General features: G+C 41.7%; 3 protein-coding genes across 3 annotated transcripts; all 3 read right to left on the reverse strand.

The window, feature by feature from the left end:
- Nucleotides 1-8,485: 8,485 nt before the first annotated feature.
- Nucleotides 8,486-9,214, reverse strand: LOC132218990 (keratin-associated protein 9-3-like). The gene has a single exon (XM_059670970.1). It carries the CDS (start codon nt 9,195-9,197, stop codon nt 8,787-8,789), a length of 411 nt encoding a protein of 136 aa, XP_059526953.1. The 5' UTR covers nt 9,198-9,214; the 3' UTR covers nt 8,486-8,786.
- A 5,309-nt stretch (nt 9,215-14,523) lies between these two features.
- LOC132218991 (keratin-associated protein 9-3-like) lies at nt 14,524-15,298 on the reverse strand. Its single transcript, XM_059670971.1, has one exon. It carries the CDS (start codon nt 15,274-15,276, stop codon nt 14,866-14,868), a length of 411 nt encoding a protein of 136 aa, XP_059526954.1. The 5' UTR covers nt 15,277-15,298; the 3' UTR covers nt 14,524-14,865.
- A 4,754-nt stretch (nt 15,299-20,052) lies between these two features.
- LOC132218992 (keratin-associated protein 9-3-like) lies at nt 20,053-20,491 on the reverse strand. Its single transcript, XM_059670972.1, has one exon. The coding sequence runs from the start codon at nt 20,461-20,463 to the stop codon at nt 20,053-20,055; it is 411 nt and encodes a 136-aa protein (XP_059526955.1). The 5' UTR covers nt 20,464-20,491.
- Nucleotides 20,492-21,847: the final 1,356 nt, after the last annotated feature.

The following is a 21,847-nucleotide window of genomic DNA, read 5'->3' on the forward strand; positions in this document are numbered from 1 at the left end:
GAGAGGCTAAGTAACTAGTGAGTAAGGGATGGAGCTGGTATTTGAAGCAAAGCCGATTCCACGCTCTTAGTCCCTGTGTGTGATTCCACGCTCTTAGTCCCTGTGTGAGATTCCACGCTCTTAGCACCCCATGCTGGGTGCTAAGCATATAGAAATAGGTCAGTTAAGGTCCTTGTTGTCAGGGTGCTCACTCTCGTGGATGAGACAGAAAAAAAGCAAACAAATGAATAAATAAGAACTTCAGACAGTGTCAAGTCCCAAAAAAATAATACAGAGTAAAGTGACAGAGAGTGAAGGGGGGGGGGCAGTGTCCCTCAGGGAGCATGCCTGCTTCGGTTCTGGTGGTCAGGGACAGCCTTTGCCAGGTGGCTGGAGTATGTGAAAGGAAAGGAGTGCGATAGGAGGCTGAGGTCAAGGAGGTGGGCAGGTGCCGGGACAGGTATGGATGTGTAGGTAGTTCTGCAGAATTCAGCTTATTCTAAGGGCATTGAGAATCCACTGGATGATTTATGGCAGGGAGTGGCAAGATGTGAGTTATATTCCATGGAAAAGGAGCTGCAGCGGGGCCAGAATGGAAACAGGCATAACGAGTAAGTGGTGCAGGTGAGAGGATGAACGGGGAGGCCAGCGGTTGATGAATGGGTCAGAGGCGGGAGAGTTTAGGAGGCATTTTTGTAAGTAGAGATGGTATATCATGCTGATCAGGAGAGTGGCCAAGGACCATGCTTAGGTGGCAGGTTTACTCATAAGTGAGGGGACCTGAGCCCCAAAGCTGCCACCTAGGGTAGTAGGGAAGGGTCTAATGATGAGTTCGGTGTGGGGCCTGCAGAGGGTGAGCAGCCTGAAGCCCATGAGAGGGAGCAGGGCTGAAGATTTGTGACTCTCCAGTGCACTCATAAAAATGTCCTTTCTGCTAAGTTCCTCACTGAGATCAAAGGTCACTTTTATGTGTGTGAGTCACAGTGTGTGTGATCCTCCGTGTGACTTACCGACATCCATCTCCCAACAACTCGGCAGATTTCGGGGCTGCTGTCAGGAAAATCTCCCATGACGGCACCTCCCGCATCAGCAGGCATGTCAGTGTTGGGAGGTTACACACTTCAAGCACTCCGTTTCCTTAAGCGCTTCATCCCCTCACAAAAGCAGGACATAGGGACCTTTTCAATTTGTCATCCCAATAAACATGCCTGTAAGTAAACACATGTGGTCGTTATTTCCTGAATTGCACCACCTTTTAAATTTCTGGTGAACTCCTTTATGATATACACACATGGGGAGAAGAAAGGCTGGTATCAGGACTGCCACCGACATCAATTCTTTCATGGCAGGAAGTCCCCCTGGATGAGCGTGCGGGCAGAGGACTCCGGGTTTAGGTAGAACGGCAGACTTTGGGGACCTCCTACAGTTGCATCAGGACATTTATTTCCAGTGTGTGGTGATAGTGCACGAGCCGGCACTGAAAACTACTCTCAACTGGATTTCTTTCAAATAAAAGTAGTGCTGGTTTGCCCCTTGAGGACAGCTGATACTGGCTATAGTTTTGTAGGTGTATGTGACCCAACGGGGGTGACCCTTGGGTGCTGCATCACTTGGACATATATGTTCCCATTCCAATATGCCAGGGCAGGTCTCACAGCATGTAAACTCACGGGGCACATGTGAGCTTAGCCTGGCTTCTGCTGGCTGGACATGCTGCCTCTTTCTCTTGGGGATCTCACGCTTCCAGTTTAAACCTCATGTATTATTTATTGTACATGAGGTACAATAAATAGTAGTAGGTATTATAAATAAATAGCAGGTAGTAGCCGAGACTTATACCCAGTTAAATAAGGTATAAGTATATGTGTTCATTTAAATGAGCCTGGTTGAGAAAGTAGATGCTCAATAAAATTTGAATAATGATGATGGCAAGCAGGTTTCTTAAGTCAGAGTTATGGTTTTGGGGATAAGTCAGTAGTTAACAAAAAACACACCCCATCTGCTGTCAGATTTTGCTGGCACAGCTCATTTTACATGGGCGGTTTTTAATAGAAATGGAACTTTCTTAAGTACAAAGCTAAATGGTGCTGAGTAGTGTTTCCAGTTCCTCAGCCGGCTTCTATCAGGCCTAAAATGTTGTCATGTTTTAGCTGCTACCTCCAAAGCTCAGGGACTAATTTCCCCCGTTGGTAATCAGCTGCTGCGATTAAAGGGAGTGAGTGAAAAGTCTGAACAATGGTTCATGAAATAATCTGACTTTTAAAAGGCAGTAAGAGTTTCATAGTTAGTAGGGTCCAGTCCGGAGAAAAGAGCCATACCCATTATTTGAACGGAGTGAATTTTATACAGAGACTTTTAAACTAGGTTGTTAGCTAGGTAACTAACTGAAAGAATAAAAAAGAGAACCCTGAGATTATCATAAATGTAGGAAATGCAGAAAGCCCTAAGAACGAGAGTTTCTTTAAAGGGAAGAGGGAAGGAATTGAAACTTAGGAATTTAGCTAGGGGATTGCCCTGTGGGGCTGGAACTCAGGCGTTTTCCAGAGAACTGGCTGGTTGGTGCTGCTGTGACTGAGGCAGGCGCAATGGTGAGTGTTGAGAAAACAGCAAACTTTAGGTGTTGCTATGGAAAACCAGGGAGACCTGCAGCAGGTGGTTTTTTGGTAATGTATCGACTTATCCCCATACCTGGAGCTGCTGTATGAAGAAGTGTTACTGGGGTGATCATCCTGGGACCCCGTAGCATACAGGAAGCCCTGATTAAACAGAAGGAAACACATAGGAACAAACAAGTCCCTCCTTCCTCCTCCAGCTTTGTCGTTTCCCTCTGTCACCCTCTAGTGGCAGAACCTGACATGGAGCAGCTGGCAAAGCTCTCACAGAGTTTGCAGAGCGCCATGGAGGTATCACAAAGCTGAGTATGGAGGGCCGGTGTGGAGCTGCGAGATTAACTTAACAACTGGCATCAAGAGGAACTTGTTCTGAAACCTACAGCTTCCCAAATAGCCATCCGTAAGCCAGCCGAACCTGCCCACACCGTTCTTTCCTTTCAGTCCCTTAATTTCATTGTTTCTTCATGAGTTTTGGAGTCCGAGTTGGAGTCATATGTTAGTTTTTACTTATGAGCTGTGTGACTATAAGCAAACTATTTAACTTCACTTATCTGTCTACCTATTTACTTAATAAAAACTCCTGATTGGGATATGATTGACATACAAAAAGCTGTATATATTTAATATATATAATTTGATGAGTTTGGGGATAAGTACACATGCATGAAACCATCACCACAATCAGAGCCATAAACATACCTGTCACTTCCAAATTTTCTTCCTGCCCTCTTTTTGGTGATAAGGACACTTAATATCTATCCTTTTAGCAAATATTTAAGTATACTACAATATTGTATTGTTAATCTTAGACACTATGATGTACAGTAGATCCCTAAGACTTACTCACCTCTCTACTCTCTGCTTCTATGTTTAACTATTTCAGATTGCTTATATAAGTGGGATGGTGTAGTATTTGCTCTTCTGTGTCTGGCTTATTTAACTTAGGATAATGTCCTCTAGGTTCATCCATGTTGCTACAAGTGGCATGATTTCCTTCTTTTTTAATGTTGACTAATATTGCACTGTGTGTAAATACTACGTTTTCTTTGTCTGTTGATGGATATTTAGGTTGCTTTCATGTATTGGGTATTGTGAATAATGTTGCAATGAACACGGGAGTGCAGATATCCCTTTGAAATCCTGATTTCAATCCATTGAACCTCCTTTAGACTTAATTTACTCATTGAAAAAAATATCTATTTCACAGGACTGATGTAAGTATTAAATGCAGTTAGGTCCATATGAAGTTTACTTAGCTTGTGGTACAGCATATGACATTAAACAAGGGAAGGAAAAAAGAGAAGAAAATAACCAGGAAAATATACATAGAAAAATATTCATAGTTTCTGTAATCCTTTTTTTTCCTTCTAATTGGTTACAGGGCTATAATTAATACTGAAACTCTCTTCTCCCACTACCCATTTCATGTTTTCTTTACCCTCAGCCAGAACCCCAGCTGGCTGGGGTTCTTTCTGCTGGGCGTGATTTAAATCTTTTCTTGAGAGGTCTGAGTTCACAGTGGTACTGACTTTTTCAGGCTATCAGTAAGTGGGTTAAAGTGGTATATGTTGAAGAAGCATCAGGGTGAAGAGGAAGTGGGAGCTCCAGCAATGCGTGTTCCTTTTATCAATAGAGGAAACTCACAGCTGACTTTTAGATTTCATAGGCCAGGGCCATATCTCTCTATTTCTATCATTTATTTTTTAAATTATAAGCTTATATATAGTATTATACTACAGGCATCTGCAGGGAATAGCAGGCCTGACATGTTGGCAACTTTTATTGTCTCTATAGTTTGCCCTTTTCAGAATGTCATACAGTTGGAATCATATAGTACGAAGTCTTTTTAGATTGGCTTCTTACATTAAACAATAGGCATTTAAGATTCTTCCATACTCATTTGTGATTTGAGAAATTATTTCTCTTTATCACAGAATAGTGATATCTATCGAATAGATATACCAAAGTTTGCTTATCCATTCACCTATGGAGGGACATTTTGGTGGCTACCAATTTTTGGCAATTACAAATAAAGCTTCTGTAAATATTCATTTGCAGGTTTTTGCATGGACATAAGCTTTCAACTTATTAGGGTTGAAATACTGAGGAGCACAATCGTTGCACTGTGCACTAAGTCTACGTTTTGTAAGAAACAATCCAACTGTCTTCCAGAGTGGCTGTACCATTTTGCCTTTCCACCAGCAATGAGTGAGAGTTCCTATTGCTCCACCAACATTTTGCTACCTTTTGGTGTTCTCGTTACTTTGGTGTGTAGGTTGGCTTTTTTTTTTTTTTTAATTCTTTGCTCCATTTAGAATGACCTCAAGGCCCTCTTCAAAGATCACCTCCCTTGGGAAGTCTTCCCTAATGCTGCCCCCAGCGTAGCCCTCGCTGGTCCTGAAGTGATACTACGTTCCACAGCAGGGTCCACCCAAAGCCTCTCCACAGTTTCTGAAGGTTCCTGGGGCCTTACTTTCCTGCCATTCCCCTCGCTCTGTCTAGCTCCTGGGCTGTCATTCCCTTGAATCAACCCAGACATGAAACTCAGCTCCTTACATAGGACAATTGACCACCCACAGATTGTGTGAGTGTGACAGCTTAATGGGGAGGGATCATAGAGTAATATTCATGGCCTCTCTTTCTTCTTTTCTCTCCTCCCTTTCTGCAATAGGAAATATTCCTCTTGGTCTCATGTGTAATGTTTAATGCCCCTTTCTTAAGCTTTTGGGGTTGCCAGCATGCATATCCCATGTGGATGAACCTATTTTAAGTTCAACTGTTGCGGCATCTTGGTCACAAAAGCATCTATCCCTAAGGTAGAGGGAGTTTTTTTTTTCTTTCTATGAACTGCTAAGAAAATATAGTTTTTCTCATCACACTGTATGTATCTATTTTCACACATTCTTTTTCTTTCTGGATAGTAAGGTCCTCCAGGATAAGAATTAATTTTTCATCTGTCTGATTTCCATAATCACTTCATTGAAGTGGTGGTCAATACATTTTTATTGAATGAATACACTGCATATAGCTTCAGTCTCTTTTTAAAAAGAAACAAGTGTATTTCTCACAAGTGGACATTCTTGAACTATAAGCAGTTATGTACAAGTGGAGACACTGACCATGATTTCTTTGCCCAGTATATAACATTTATTAAGAAATGACAGAAGACACTGTATCACAGGTATAATTAAAATAGCCAACAGAAAAGATCATTATGATCCCCCCAAAAGGGGTGGAATCAGATTTTGAAATATGGGAAAGTCTTCTTAGAAGCTGAATGTTGGGTGAAGAGCCTCCATTCTCTCTGGTGACATCTGAGGAATGTCGCTTGGCTATACTTTTGTGCCTTTAATGTTGAAAATTTTTTTTAGGTAAATAGAAGGTAAAAATAGATCACAAAGCATTGGAAAAATAGACTTGTGGACAGCTCTCAAGGATAAAATCCACAATATGGCAGCAATTTTCAACCCTGTGGGAAAATCGGGAATAGTAGATCCAAAGCAATTTGATGATCAGCAGGTGGGTTCACAGCACTTCTGTGTCCGCAGTGGAGAGTTAAGGTATTCATTGTAGAATGGAATCTGATAGAACTCATCGACTTGATAGCCCCCATAAGAGCCCATACCAGAAACCCAAGTAGAAGTATGAGAACTTGTTAGTGGCCCACGGGTTGTTGAGGAGACATTATTCAGATACTGTGTCCTGGGCAGTCAAAAATCAACAAGTTGGTTTTTTAGCAGGTGGGCTCGCAGCAGTAGCAGCAGCAGGCTGGGCGGCAGCAGGACTGTCCACAGTAGGATGGGCGGCAGCAGGCGGCCTGGGCATGGTGCAGCTGGCAGCAGGTTGGGGGCGTGCAGCTCACCACACAGCAGGGGGGCAGGCAGGTGTCCTCCACGCGGCAGTCAGGGCGGCACCACCTGGTGCGGCAGCTCACACCTCCACAGCCACAATCCTGGCCACAGCTAGTGCCACAGCCGGTCCCACAGCAGCTGGTCTGGCAGCAGGTTGGCTGGCAACAGCTGGTCTGGCAGCAGCTTGGCTGGCAGCAGCTGGGGCCACAGGTCCCACAGGAGCAGCTGGGAAATCCGCAGAAGCTAGTTTGACAGCAGGCCATGGTGTCAGGAGTTGGGTTGCTTGAAGGTTTGGTGGTGACTGCTATGTTGGGCCTTTTATATATTCTGACCAGCTGGTATTTATACAGTTTTTAACATATCTTCCTTGTTTTTGTTTAAATTTGCTCCTCAGTGGGCCTCTGATTGGCTTACACATAAATACTTATGACACATTATGAGCAGCAGTTTAGAAATTACTTTGTTTTATAGTTTATTTGGACTCCTCGGATCGGTCTTTTGCTCTTTGGAATAGGTTTGTGGTTTTCAGAGTCCTCCTATTTTTGTCCATGTCAACACACGTGCTTTATAGAGGTATTTATTCCACATGACACTCTGTCAAGACCTCTAGGGCTAAGGATAATTGTGCTCCTTTTAAAAAAAACTATTATTTTTTTTTGCCTCTGGATGTATAGACTAAAATTCTCTTGAATTTAGGACATCAGGACAACCACTGAGTTGAAAGCATGCCTTCTGCCATGCATAATTTAGTTTCCAAGTAATTTACTCCCAACATCAAGTCAGATTCCCATTATAGTTCCTTTTCACCAATTTGAAATGTGCAAATATTATTTGTGTTTCAGGCCAAAAATCTTCTCGTGTGAACCAAATGACATAGTATATATAAAAGTGTCTGGTGGAGTGCCTACCCACTGGTAGTATCTCAATGTCTGTTGAATATGATTTTGAATGGGAGGAGTAAAAGGCATGATTCATGGGTGCCTGTACCACTTAATGATTGAATAGAACTTTCAAGCTTAGTGCCTCTCATGAAGGAGTCCTTGTTATTGTCAAAGGAGACAAGGAAATGCTGAAAATTTTTTCTGCATTTGATAGTTGAACCAAGGCTCAGGAAAAGCATCTGGGAGTTATGACATTTTGAAGGATATACTGCCATTTACTTTATTCTGCTACTAATTAAATGGTAGAGGTAAGTGCTGGGAGCTTGTAAATAATTTGGAAAAGACGGCTTAAAGTGTCTGATATTTTGTCATGTTGTATTTTGTATGCTGCACTCAAATTACTTAAGAATTAATTGGTAAAAGGTATTTTGGGTCTAGATTTGTGCTAACTTCTTAAGAGAACATCTTTCAAATTGGATTGCAAAGTCCAAAATATATAGTTGTTTCATTTTTCTGATACATGTGTCTGACATGTGGTGCTGGTGGAACTCAGTGGCTATCTACATAGCTGTTTATTCTAATTTCGTTTAGACCAGTGATGCACCTTATACATACTTATAATGGAGGGGGGAGTGTTGGGAGTTGAAGCGTAGAGATCAATTTGGGGGTCAGTGGGAAGAATATATTAGGGTAAGGCATAGGAATTAAAACCTAAATGCTCTTGGAAAATAGTGTCTGATAGCATCTGGTAGATACTTTCAAATCTATTTAGTCGGCATTGCAGTTTCTTTCGCTATTAGGCATACATGAAGGAGAACATCTAGTAGATTAAAGGGAAGGAGATTAAAAGTCGTAGAAGTACATCTAGGTAGCAATCCCATAGCTTTGATCAACCTGAACATTTTAGTTAAAAGTGGCCTTATTAGTTTAGACCTAATCATAATAGATTTGGAGCATGTAAGTTTTTGGATAACTGCAAGTATTATTTAATGCATGGAACATCTCATTAACTGATGGATGAAAGCATAATATAACTTGTATTTTTCTGGTTTAGATTTTTTGTTTATGCCTCAGGATTATTATCAAAGTGCAAATTCACTTCTCTTGAATTTCAGCTGAAGGTGGACAAGCTAAATGATGGAAGAAAATGACTCAGTTTGCTTAGCACAAGTAAACATTTTATTTTAAATTAACAGGGTATTGAAGGAGAAAGCAGGTCTGAAAATGTGTGGGGATCACGAAATAGGGAGGAGGACAGAGCTGTCATTGATCTGACACTGGTTAATAGATGTTTTCAGTGGGAGAGTTCAGCACACTCAAGAGGGGCCTAAGACTTATGATTTCTGAGCGGCTTAGAAACATCGCGATACATAGCATCCAAGTAAAGTTGAACACTTCTTTAGAGATCAAGGCAGTTTTCCTGAGTTGCTCCTTTCATTCTTAAGTAACCAGCAACCTTCCTTTTAGCAGGTGGGCTCGCAGCAGTAGCAGCAGCAGGCTGGGCGGCAGCAGGACTGTCCACAGTAGGATGGGCGGCAGCAGGCGGCCTGGGCATGGTGCAGCTGGCAGCAGGTTGGGGGCGTGCAGCTCACCACGCAGCAGGGGGGCAAGCAGGTGTCCTCCACGCGGCAGTCAGGGCGGCACCACCTGGTGCGGCAGCTCACACCTCCACAGCCACAATCCTGGCCACAGCCAGTGCCACAGCCGGTCCCACAGCAGCTGGTCTGGCAGCAGGTTGGCTGGCAACAGCTGGTCTGGCAGCAGCTTGGCTGGCAGCAGCTGGTCTGGCAGCAGGTCGGCTGGCAGCAGCTGGGGCCACAGGTCCCACAGGAGCAGCTGGGAAATCCACAGAAGCTAGTTTGACAGCAGGCCATGGTGTCAGGAGTTGGGTTGAGAGGTGTGTTGTTTAGAGAAGTTTCTTGAGTTTTGGTTGCACCTTCTACATCTGGCCTTTTATATAGTCGCCAGAGACACCTATTTTCCTAATGTTTAGCATCTTTCCTTGAAACTATTTGCAAAGTCAGTCTCTGATTGGCTAGTACCTGAGTTGTTTAGAAAGTTATAAATAGCATTTCAATAGCCTGCTTTGGTCATTGCTCAATTAAGTCTCATTACATTTCTTCTTTGCCCTGTGGGGCAAGTGAAGACTCATTGTGGGAGCCATCATGGCAGCTCCTCTTAGTGTTAGTCACATGAGGGACCAAACTTGAGCCAACCACTGCCCTGGCTTGCTTTGTCGAATCTGTCTTTTGATAACTTTCAAGTAGAGTCTATCTAAATGAACATTTTTTTTGTAGGTGGTCACTCAATTAGGATCATGATTCATAAACACGTTGTCTAGACTTGAATAACTAACATTAGTGTCATCAAGACATGAGCACTCACTTGGTTCATCAGTATCCAAAAGAAGTATGCCTTTCTGTGATCAGAGTGCAAGTTACAGGATCCTCAGAGCTCTAGCGGGCTTTTGTCTTCATCGTCAGTGTACATATTCCCAACTGAGACCCTAATGACTGTAGCTTGTAGATTGTTTTCTGACTGTACTCAATTAAGAATATATGCCAGTAATGAACACACACTTTAACAAGTCAAGCAGTACCAAAAGTTAATATTTTCCCTCCCTATCCCAAAATACACACATCCCTTCCAAAAGTAGTATTCCAGGAGATAATCAATATTAAGTTTGGTACCTGTTCTTCAATACCTTTCTTTCTGTTTTTGTCAACATGAAGCAGCATCTATGCACATAGATCTTACAATTCAGTAGTCGGGGTCTCCTATACTACTTATTTTTTAAAATATATTTTTATTGATTTCAGAGAGGAAGGGAGAGGGAGAGAGAGATAGAAACATCAATGATAAGAGAGAATCATTGTTTGGCTGCCTCCTGCACGCCCCCTATTGGGGATTGAGCCCGCCCTTGACCGGAATCGAACCTGGGACCCTTTGGTCTACAGGCTGACGTTCTATGCACTGAGCCAAACCAGCTAGGGCTATACTATTTTTTAAACAACTTAATTGTAAAATACACATAAAATTTATCATTTTAACCAATTTTAAGAGTACAGCTCACTAGTGTTATGTAAATTCACATTGTGAATTCTTTTTATCTTGCAAAACAGAAATTCTATATCCATTAAACAACTTTCTCTTTCTCTCCTTCCCAAACCCTTGGCAACCACCATGATACTTTGTGTCTTGATGAATTTGACCACTCTTGTTACCTCATACAAGTAAGATCATCCAGTATTTGTCTGTTTTGTAACTTGCTTATATTCTCAAGAGTCATCCATGTTGTAGAATGTGTCAGAACTTCCTTTTTAAAATTTTATTGTTGACACTATTACAGATGTCCCCTATTCACTCACCCCTGTTTTGCCTGTCTCCACCCAGCCCCTCCCCACTCCTCCTTCTGGCCTTCACCACACTATTGTCTGTGTCCATGAACTATGCCTATATGTTCTTTGGCTAACCTTTTCACCTTCTTTCATCCAGTCTCCCCTCTCCCACCCCTCTGACATCTGTAATGTCCACTGTATGTATATACCTCAGTTTTTTTAATCCATTCATCCATCAACGGACACTTGGGTTGCTTACACCTTTGGCTGTATGATTAATACTCTTTTGGTTTGCAAACTGGCCCGCATACACAAAGGGCAAGGAGAAACCAAAGAAAGAGCAGACCATTCCATATTAATAGGTGGCAGATTTAAAAAACAACAAATAACATATGCTGGCAAAGATGTCGAGAAAAGGGAATACTAGTACACTGCTGGTGGGAATGCAGATTGGTGCATCCACTATGGAAAACAGTATGAAATTTACTCAAAAATTGAAAATGGAACTACCATTTGACCCAGTGGTCCCACTTCTAGGAATATATCCTAAAAAGCCCGAAACACCAATCAGAAAGAATATATGCACTCCCATGTTCATAGCAGTGTTATTTACAATAGCTAAGGTCTGAAAACAGCCCAAGTGTCCATCAGTAGATGAGTGGATAAAAAAGCTGTAGTACATTTAACGGAATACCATGCAGCTGTAAGAAAGGATTTATTACCCTTTGCAGCAGCATGGAGGGATCTGGAGAGTAATATGCTAAGTGAAATAAGCCAGTCAGAGAAAGACAAATATCATATGATTTCACAAGTGGAATCTAATAAATATAATAAACAGATGAACAAAATAGGTCCAGAGACAGGGAGGCATGGAACAGACTGACATGTCCCAGAGGGGAGGGTGGGGGGGAGACAGGAATTGATTAACGAAAGAACTCATATACATATATGCATAACCAAAGGACACAGACAATAGTGTGGTGAATGCCTGGGGTGGGGCAGGGGCTGGGAGAAGGTGGGTAAAGTGGGGATAATTGGGGGACCTCTGTAATACTCTCAACAATAAAATAAAATTTTATTTTAAAAAAAAACACGTCATCTTTCACCATGATGGAGTATGATTTTGGTGTGGGCTTTTCATATATGACTTTTATTATGCAGAGATAGTTTCCTTCTATTCTTAGTTTGTTGAGTTTTTTTTTTTTTAATCATGAAAGACTTGAATTTCATCAAATGTTTTCTCTGCATCTATTGAGATAAGCATGTGTTCCCCCCCTTCATTCTGCTATGTGATGTATTGGATTGAATGATTTTTATATGTTGAAAATCTACTTGGTCTTGGTGTATATCCTTTAATGTGCTTTTGAATTCTGTTAGATAGTATTTTGTCAAGGGATAGTGCATCAATATTAATCAGGGATATTGGTCTGTAATTTTCTTTTCTTACAGTGTCTGTCTGACTTTGGTATAGGGTAATGCTGGCTTCATAGAATGAGTTTGGAAGTGTTTCCCCTTCTTTCATTTTCTTTAAGTGTTTGGTAGAATTCATCAATAAAGCCGTCTGATACTGGGATTTTCTCTTTTAGGAGGTTGTTTATTACTGATTCAGTCTCCATCTTAGCGATAACTCTGTTCAGATTTCTATATTTCCATGATCCAGTTTCGATAGGAATTACCCATTTCATCCAGATTATCCAATTGTTGACCTATCCTGTACATACTGTTATTGTTTCTTTTAAATAGCTATGTGGTATTCCTGAGTATGATCACACCACACTCTCTTCAGTCATCCCCTACTGATAAAATCTCAATTGTTTTTAGTTGTGCTTTTTGAATTTTAAAAAAATCATAGAATTTTAAGCTGAAAGTAACTTTAAACAAGTCCAGAGTTAGGTGATTAGAGATGGTCACATGATGTAGGGAACTGAGCTCTTAACTGAGAAATTAATTCAACCAAAGAGGCTTCTCAAACTGGTTCTATCATTAATTGACTGACCCTCAGAAAAGTCACTTAGTCCCTCTGAGCATTGGTTTGTTCATCTGTAAGATGAGATGCTTTCTCAGACACCTCCAGGGCGAAAATTGTGCTATTGCTCCACCAGATCATTGGTTCCTTAAGGGCATGATCTGCCCATGTCTGGTTCGCCTTGGTTTCGTAGATAGTACCTTCTGCACCATCTGCATGTCCATGCTCAGTATGCACTTGCTGAATTAAAGGGGGAATGAATGATGAGCAGTGTATGGTAATGATAAACAGCCGAATTTGCCTCCTACCAAAGTCACTTGTCTGTTTGTTTGTTTGTTTGTTTATTTATTTATTTATTTATTGTCCTCCTTTCTGTTCTGGTGTTCAAGGGGTGTTTTCTGGATTGGATCAGGTTTCTAGATGCTGTGTCAGGGTAACTGATTCTTTGCTTACAAGTTATTCTTTATTCATGCTTTCTAGTTGCTTGATTTTTATTAGCCTATAAATGAATAAAGCATTGGAACTTTAACCAAAGTAACATTCTTTCTTTTTTATCCTCACCTGAGGCTATGTTTATTGATTTTAGATAGAGAGGAAGGGAGAGAGAGAGATAAAGAGGAAGAAACATCATTTGGTACCTCCTGTATGCAACCTGATGGGCAATTGAACCTGCAACCTAGGTATGTGCCCTGGTTGGGAATAGAACTTGAAACCGCTTGGTGTACAGGATGACATTCCAACCAACTGAGCCACCCAAAGAATATCTATACTAATCAACGGGTAATATGCTAATTAGACTGGATAGACCGGACGTCCTTCCTGACAAAGCCACAGTGGCTGCGAGGGCTGAGGAGAACCGGCACAGCTGCAGCAGCTGGCAGTGGCAGCAGCAGCAGGGTGATGGGGGTGGCGCCTTCCCCTGATTAGCCGGGTCACCTCCCACAAAGGGAGGCCAGACAGCTTAGGGAGCAGGCCTAAGCTGTCAGTAGGACATCCCCTGAGGGCTCCCAGACTGTGAGAGGGGGCAGACTGGGCTGAGGGACACCCCACCCTCAGGGCACAAATTTTTGTGCATCGGGCCTCTAGTTCTTAATAGAAAAGAATACCTTCAGTCTCATCCAGTTCTAATCCCAAGAAACCATGAATTAATCTTGATCCTTTCTCAAAAATTTGTGAAATATTCTGAGATACTTGTGTTTAAATTCATTGTTTATAAGTATTATATATAAATGCATCTATATGTATAATACATATGTATTTTTGTTAAGCATACATTTTAAGCCAATGTACAATATGTTGATTCTAAAAATAGAACAAATCTTTGTTGTCCTCACTTTCAGTTCAGAAATTAGGGAAGAAAAGTTTTTGGAGTAAAAATCTCCATCTAATTAAAAGCATATTTCCCCAACTTGTAGTTCTCTTGCTTTGTTCTGCAAGACCACGTGTAAATGGAAGAGTGGGATTTACTAGCATACATTACCAGTGTTTGAAGATTGCCTGAAAGAGCATTCCTTTAACAGATGTGAAAAAAAATGACTAATATTCTGGCTCTAGATTCAGAGGTCCTGGCTTCTGTAGCTTTCTGGTTGTGAAAGCACTGTGTGAGGTCAGGACTTGGTCATAGAGCTGTGCCATTTCTGAGGCCCTAGAACTGCCTTTTCTGGATGTTTTTATGGGAATTAACCTCCATTGGATCTCATCAAAAATTTTCCTAACATTGTATAAGAAGAGCAGTGTGGGGTAGCAAAACCAGATTAAAATATTTTGCATAACTTTCTATGAAATATACCAATACATCATGAGTACACTCAATGAAGAAAAGGAGATATGTCTGCTGCACCAAATAAATATAATTTATTAGGCCTTAGTATAGTATTCCTCTTTTATGGGAAGTGCAGTTTGAAGGATGGTAGAGTAGAGGAGGTGAACGCGTCTAAGAAGTATAGATAGTTCTTCCCCAGCTTCGGCAGCACTGAGTCCTGGAGCATGGGATCAAATACTTGTTGAAGGTCAAGCCCAATGCAAATTGGTTTTCCCATTTCTTGAGTCAAATTTGTATTTTGGCAGCCTCAGTGGGGAGATCAGGTCTGCAAGGCTCAAGTATTTGCTAACTCCCACAACAAAAGTCAAATAAAAGTTCCAGAACTTGTTAGTAGTCCAGGAATGGTTGAAGAAATAATTAGTTCATGGATTGAGTTGGAAGTTGCAACTTCAGGTTGAAAATCATTAACTTGGCTTTTAGCAGGTGGGCTCACAGCAGTAGCAGCAGCAGGCTGGGCGGCAGCAGGACTGTCCACAGTAGGATGGGCGGCAGCAGGCGGCCTGGGCATGGTGCAGCTGGCAGCAGGTTGGGGGCGTGCAGCTCACCACACAGCAAGGGGGCAGGCAGGTGTCCTCCACGCGGCAGTCAGGGCGGCACCACCTGGTGCGGCAGCTCACACCTCCACAGCCACAATCCTGGCCACAGCCAGTGCCACAGCCGGTCCCACAGCAGCTGGTCTGGCAGCAGGTTGGCTGGCAACAGCTGGTCTGGCAGCAGGTCGGCTGGCAACAGCTGGTCTGGCAGCAGCTTGGCTGGCAGCAGCTGGGGCCACAGGTCCCACAGGAGCAGCTGGGAAATCCGCAGAAGCTAGTTTGACAGCAGGCCATGGTGTCAGGAGTTGGATTGAGAGGTGGGTTGCTTGGAGAAATTTTTTAGGTTTGGTGATAACTTCTACATCGGGCCTTTTATAAGCCTTGGCCAGCTATTATTTACATAATTCCCAAAGTCTCTTCCTTGTTTGTGTTTAAATAACTTGTTTCTGAATGATAATTGCCCTGTCCCTGAGTTATTTGTGCAACCTTCTGAAAGCCTTTGAAGGTTTATTTTATTTGGTCTTCAATTAGGATTCTTTACCATGGCCCAGTAGTCATTAGCGCTCACTGAGTACGTAACCCCTAATTTCCCATATTCGTTACAATCTGCTCATTGCCCAAAGAATAATTGGCTGATGCCTCACCTTTAAGGAGTGTCAATATTACTCTATGTTGACCCTAATAATTGAGCTCTTGGGTCTCACATGACAGTTTGATGCTCAGCCACGTGGCCTCCAATGTCGACAGCTGCCCCTTCCCTACCCTTTCTTTTCTTCACTTTGCCAGAGCAGCAGAGTGATTCAGCGGCCAGACTGGGATGCTTTCATCAGGGGCTGGGAAATATGGATGAGTTGGTACTGAAAACATTTTTCAAACACTTATGTGTCCAAACAGTTCTGAGTACTTTGCTTGCATCAATTCATTTAATTTTCACAGCAACCCTACAGGGTAGGTATCATTGCTTTTATACCATTTCTATGAAGACAGTGAGCCACAAACAGATTTAAGTCATTCACCCAAGTTCACGCTAACAAATGGTGAATCTAAAATTTGAACCATGCCATCTAACTCCAGACTAAACTTTCAATCATTACAGTCTTTTCCATGTAAGCAGGTGTTCTAGGGAAAACCAATGGAAATTTGCCCTATTTTTTACAGGCTTTTGGAGAGTAGGGGGAGGAAAGACAGAGTTTAGCATGAGTAATAACTCTGTGATTAGAGATTTCTCTGGAGATTTAATTTAATTTAAATTTTTTTTATTGATTTCAGAAAGGAAGGGAGATGGAGGGAGAGATAGAAATATCAATGAGGAGAGAGAATCATTGGTCAGCAGCCCCCTGCACACCCTCTACAGGGGATCGAGCCCACAGTCTGGGCATATGCCCTCACCAGGAATCAAACTGTGACGTCCTGGGTCATAGGTCAATGCACAACCACTGAGCCACGCCATCTGGGCAGGAGATTTTATTTTTAAAAGCTATATAATAGGTATACTTCAAGAAAATCTTAAGTGCTGAAAGAGTTAACGTGACTTGTGACTACTTGACTTGTGACTTCATCCAATCTTTGATTTTAGGCTCTTCTATAGATTTAAATGTTCTTTTCTTACAATTGAGATATGATTGACATATAATATTGTATTAGTTTTAAGTGTACAACATAATGATTTGATATCCTACATAATAAAATGCTAATATGCCAATTGTCCCCTTGAGCGGGAGTTCAACTGGGAGTTTGACCAGGGGGCGGGGCTGGCTGGCCAACCACCCATGGTCCCTCCCCCTGGCCGGCCAGGCCTGATCAGCCTGATTGGGGCGGGCTGGCCAGACCCCACCCATGCACAAATTCGTGTACCAGGCCTCTAGTATGTATATATTGTGAAATGATCACCACAGTAAGTTAAGATCCATCACCACACATAGTTACAATTTTTTTCTGTGCTGAGAATAAATGCTCTTAACTTCATAAAAATCACACTCTTAATATATTAAAACTGGAGTATGTGGCATACTGTGGTGTTTTAGACCTAGAGTATGCAGTTTACTGTAGTTGTTAGAGACAAATCCAGTGCCACATAGGGGGTTTGAATCAAAATGGCAAGTGTTAGTTCTGCTTCTCTAGAAATGACAGCTTTGAGTTCAGATCATAACTCTTCCCAGATGAATTAAGACATTTTGAAATTCCACATCAAATGTGAATTGAAAGGTATGGTTCTTTGTGAATATTTTTGCTTCTTTTCCTTTAGCAAATTTGTGTCACTGATTCTTTGATTAGCTAATATTTCCACGTTGGATGTTTTAAATATGTGGATTTCTCGTTACTACAGTCTCAGAAGCTATTTCATACCTAAATTTGGCAGAATCTTTGATACTAAAATGACTTACCTCCCCTTGCACACATTTCCGATGTTTGAGGAGTTAAAATTCATATTGACAAGGGCACTGGCGATAGAGTAGCATTATATGTTATATTTCCATGTTTGTGCTTCTCTACCATGGCATTGCTTTCAACATCTTTCTCACTGCAAAATTTAACTCAGTTTTCATGTTTCTGATCTTTAGTTGCCCTTAGAGAATTATTAAGAATAAGATGTTTTAGTCCGGATTCTCCAGGGAAAGAGAACCAACAAGATATATAAATTCAGGAGTGGGCAAAAGCAGGTTGTGAGTGACATTTTTTTGAGTTAATAAAGCTACTATAGTAATCATAACCGGAATGTCTTTTTCCATATGGACAACTGTAAACCTACTTTTGCCCGCCCCTGTACATATTAGTGAAAATATATGTATTTATTATGTGGGATTGGCTCATACAACTATGGAGGCTGAGAAGTCCCACTAGGAGCACTGATCTGGGGGCAGAAGAAGAGAGATGTCCCAACTCAAGCAAGAGAGCAAATTTGCCCTTCTGCCTTTTTTGTTTTATTCGGACCCTCCATGGATTAATTGATGACTGGCTGTGTTGGTGAGGGTCGTTCATCCTTTTTACTCAGTCTGCAGGCCAAATGCTAATCTCTTCTGAAAACACCCTCACAGGCACACCCAGAAATAATGTTATCTTCTTATCCCTTAGCCCCGTGGTCGGCAAACTGCAGCTCGCGAGCCACATGCGGTTCTTTGGTCCCTTGAGTGTGGCTCTTCCACAAAATACCACGTGCGGGCGCACACGTACAGTGCGATTGAAACTTTGTGGCCCATGTGCAGAAGTCGGTATTTTGTGCAAGAGCTGGTATTTTGTGGAAGAGCCACACTCAAGGGGCCAAAGAGCCGCATGTGGCTCGCGAGCCGCTGTTTGCCGAGCCGCAGTTTGCCAACCACTGCCTTAGCCTGATCAACTTGAGACATAAAATTAACCATCACATAATGTATGATGCTTAAAATTTGACAATTTTACCTCTCTGCCACAGAATGAAGACTAATCTGAATATTCCCTTACATTTCCTAATAAAGAAAGAAAATCAAGATTTTTGTCTTACCACTTATGTCCCTTGCTTCCTGATTGGTTCTCAAACAAATAGAGTAAGAAGTTTAATCATTTGTGATCTCCCCCTGTGTAGATTTTCTATTCTGTTTCAATGCTGGATACTCTATTGCTGGTCTTTTTTTGGGGGAGCGGGGAGGGGAATACCAGCTTACACTTAAAGCTTTTTAAAATTATTATGCCTGTTCCTTTTGATTTTAATGATTTCGTTTAAGTTATGGTGCCCAGACAATTCCAGAACTATAAGAAGAGAGGATGTTATTCTCAATTTTTTATAGATACTCATCTATTGAATTATTTTTCTTTAAGATGTCAGGGTTCCATTTTCTAGTTATAAGTTTTGGGTATTCTTTCAATTTCTTAAGCTCCATTTAATCAGTTCTCTGCATCAGTTGCAGCTGCCTTCCTTAAATGCCTGAGAGGTAAGACATGGTTGATGCACCAAACAAATGAACACCCTCAACTTTTTATCCTAAATCATGTAAGTAGATTTTTCTCTTCTCTCCTGAGTTCCAACCGGGCTCATGTTGGTGTTTCTGAGTTGAAGCCATTATAAGTAAAAGCTGCATTTAGTCTAAATCATCCCAATGTGATGCGAGACAGGAGAGTGGGAGAGGAGGGAATAGAGGTGTTGTATATGCATGTGTAGGCTGTGCCCTGATGGGGTGTTCTGTCTACTTAGAGAAAGGAGAACCTTATTCTTCACACGAAGAGCTGTAGGCTCAACAAGCTGCGTCATTCTTGTAATGTTGTGCTAGTGGAGAATTCTCTCTTTGACTTTTTATTTTTTATTTTTATTTTTAAATATATTTTATTGATTTTTTTACAGGGAGGAAGGGAGAGGGATAGAGAGTTAGAAACATCGATGAGAGAGGAACATCGATCAGCTGCCTCCTGCACATCTCCTACTGAGGATGTGCCCGCAACCCAGGTACATGCCCTTGACCGGAATCGAACCTGGGACCCTTCAGTCCGCAGGCCAACGCTCTATCCACTGAGCCAAACTATTAGGGCTCTCTTTGACTTTTTAAAACATTGAGGTGAAATTCTTTTAATCATATATTTTGGCTGCAGAATATTGGACCACTTCATGGCAAAACAAAGAAAAGCCACCTTTTAAAAGACCATTATTAAAGGCATAGTAATGAAAACCCACAGTGCTATGCCACATTTATTGAGATATTGGAAAATTCCAGTATCAATAACAAGTTTACAAGAAAAGAACTCTTCAACAATGACTTCATCACTGAAGAATGAAAATTTTTATTAAATTCCAAACCCAATGAGCTGTTGAAGTATTTCAGGAGATATTGATGGTAATCTATCATGCCCTCTTTTCAGATTGTAGGACTTTGGTTGATATCCAGGTCTATGAAATACTTTGGTCTTCTGTTATACATGACTTTACATCTTAGGGAATTATGCAGCTTCGTGACAAGCGGTTGCAAGCTGGGTTATGAGTATTTAGAGTTCAGAAGTTTGTTGAGACTCTAACATTGGTTAGTTTGGATGTGCCGTTTTCTCAGGATTCCCATCAGAAGGAGGTTTTTCAGCAGGTGGGCTCGCAGCAGGTGGGCTCAGCAGGTGGGCTCAGCAGGTGGGCTCGCAGCAGTAGCAGCAGCAGGCTGGGCGGCAGCAGGACTGTCCACAGTAGGATGGGCGGCAGCAGGCGGCCTGGGCATGGTGCAGCTGGCAGCAGGTTGGGGGCGTGCAGCTCACCACACAGCAGGGGGGCAGGCAGGTGTCCTCCACGCGGCAGTCAGGGCGGCACCACCTGGTGCGGCAGCTTACACCTCCACAGCCACAATCCTGGCCACAGCCAGTGCCACAGCCGGTCCCACAGCAGCTGGTCTGGCAGCAGGTTGGCTGGCAACAGCTGGTCTGGCAGCAGGTTGGCTGGCAGCAACTGGTCTGGCAGCAGCTTGGCTGGCAGCAGCTGGGGCCACAGGTCCCACAGGAGCAGCTGGGAAATCCACAGAAGCTAGTTTGACAGCAGGCCATGGTGTCAGGAGTTGGTTTGAGAGATGGGTTGTTCGGAGGAGTTTCTGAGTTAAGGCTGCTTGTTCCACTGGGGCCTTTTATAGGCTTTGGCCAGTTCTGTGTCATGGATAGCATTTTTATCTTGTTACTCTTCAAACAAGCTTTCCCAGGGCCCTCTGATTATTCAAATACTGAGTTATTTTAAATATATGTCTAAATTGGTTTTTCCTTATTGCTCAGCTGGTAGTACTCACCAAATGTGTTCAGTGGTCCTTGGTAGAGTTGTTTTTTTGTTTTGTTTCCAAACAATGCTGTAATTTTTACTTGACAAAGTGACTCTCATTCACCAAAACTCAAGTCTTCAGAAAAAAAAATTTAGCCGTTGACTGTTATTGTTAACCATTGCCTTTATGTAAGGCTATCTTTTTCCCCCCTAAATATATATTTTTTAATTGATTTCAGAGAGGAAAGGAGAGGGAGAGAGAGATAGAAACATCAATGATGAGAGAGAATCATTGATCGGCTGCCTCCTGCATGTCCCACAGTGGGGATTGAGCCTGCAATCCCAGACATGTGTCCTGACTGGGAATAGAACCGTGACCTCCTGATTCATAGGTCGTTGCACAGCCTCTGAGCTATGCTGGCCGGGCTATGTAAGGCTGTCTTTATATTTGTTTAGATTAATAAGATATCAGTCTCTACAATCACCCACATAGAAACTCTGATAAACTCCACTTCATAGAAATTCATAGATCTTTCTAGAAATTGGATCTTTCCAATTTCTATGCTCTCTCCTGAACTTCAGCCTTGAGGAAACATTTATCACTCAGGAGGATATATGGAAGAAAACCTGTTCCATTCCAATTTACTATGGATATTTTGTTATCAAAAATTTAAAATAAGGGCTAAAATTCGTATCTAGTAATTAGGAAAAAAATCACAAAAAATTTTAAGTGTAATTTATATTTCTATGAAACATTAAAATCATTGCTATACAATTTATCTGGATAGTATTGATTTCTCAGAGGTGGGATTCATGTCAGTTTACGTCATTTTATTTAACTACACCTTGTGTCTTATGGAAGAATATCAGACCAAAGAGCAAAACAATTTAATTTATAAGGGTGAACCAATAAAAGAAATAGCAGGAACTTGGAAATACTTTTTCTGGATCACAGTGCTTATAAGGCAGGACAGGAAATGGATGATCAAATATTGTTTAATATGTGCAAAGTAAAATGGAATCAATTCCTGGTAGTTGCTAAAAGAAAAAAATTGATATTTATGGTTACAGCGGGAGAAATGAAAAAAAGTTATGGCCAAAAGAACATAGTGTTGCTACTTATGGCAGGCTTATTCCTTCCTTCCAATCATGAGTAGAAGTACATAGTTAGCTTTTATGGGG

This window comes from Myotis daubentonii, chromosome 16 (assembly GCF_963259705.1).
Source record: "Myotis daubentonii chromosome 16, mMyoDau2.1, whole genome shotgun sequence".
NCBI lineage: Eukaryota > Metazoa > Chordata > Mammalia > Chiroptera > Vespertilionidae > Myotis > Myotis daubentonii.

Excerpts from the sequence above, each read along its gene's own strand:
- LOC132218990 (XM_059670970.1), bottom strand. The coding sequence starts at position 9,197 with ATGGCCTGCTGTCAAACTAGCTTCTGTGGATTTCCCAGCTGCTCCTGT.
- LOC132218991 (XM_059670971.1), bottom strand. The coding sequence starts at position 15,276 with ATGGCCTGCTGTCAAACTAGCTTCTGCGGATTTCCCAGCTGCTCCTGT.
- LOC132218992 (XM_059670972.1), bottom strand. The coding sequence starts at position 20,463 with ATGGCCTGCTGTCAAACTAGCTTCTGTGGATTTCCCAGCTGCTCCTGT.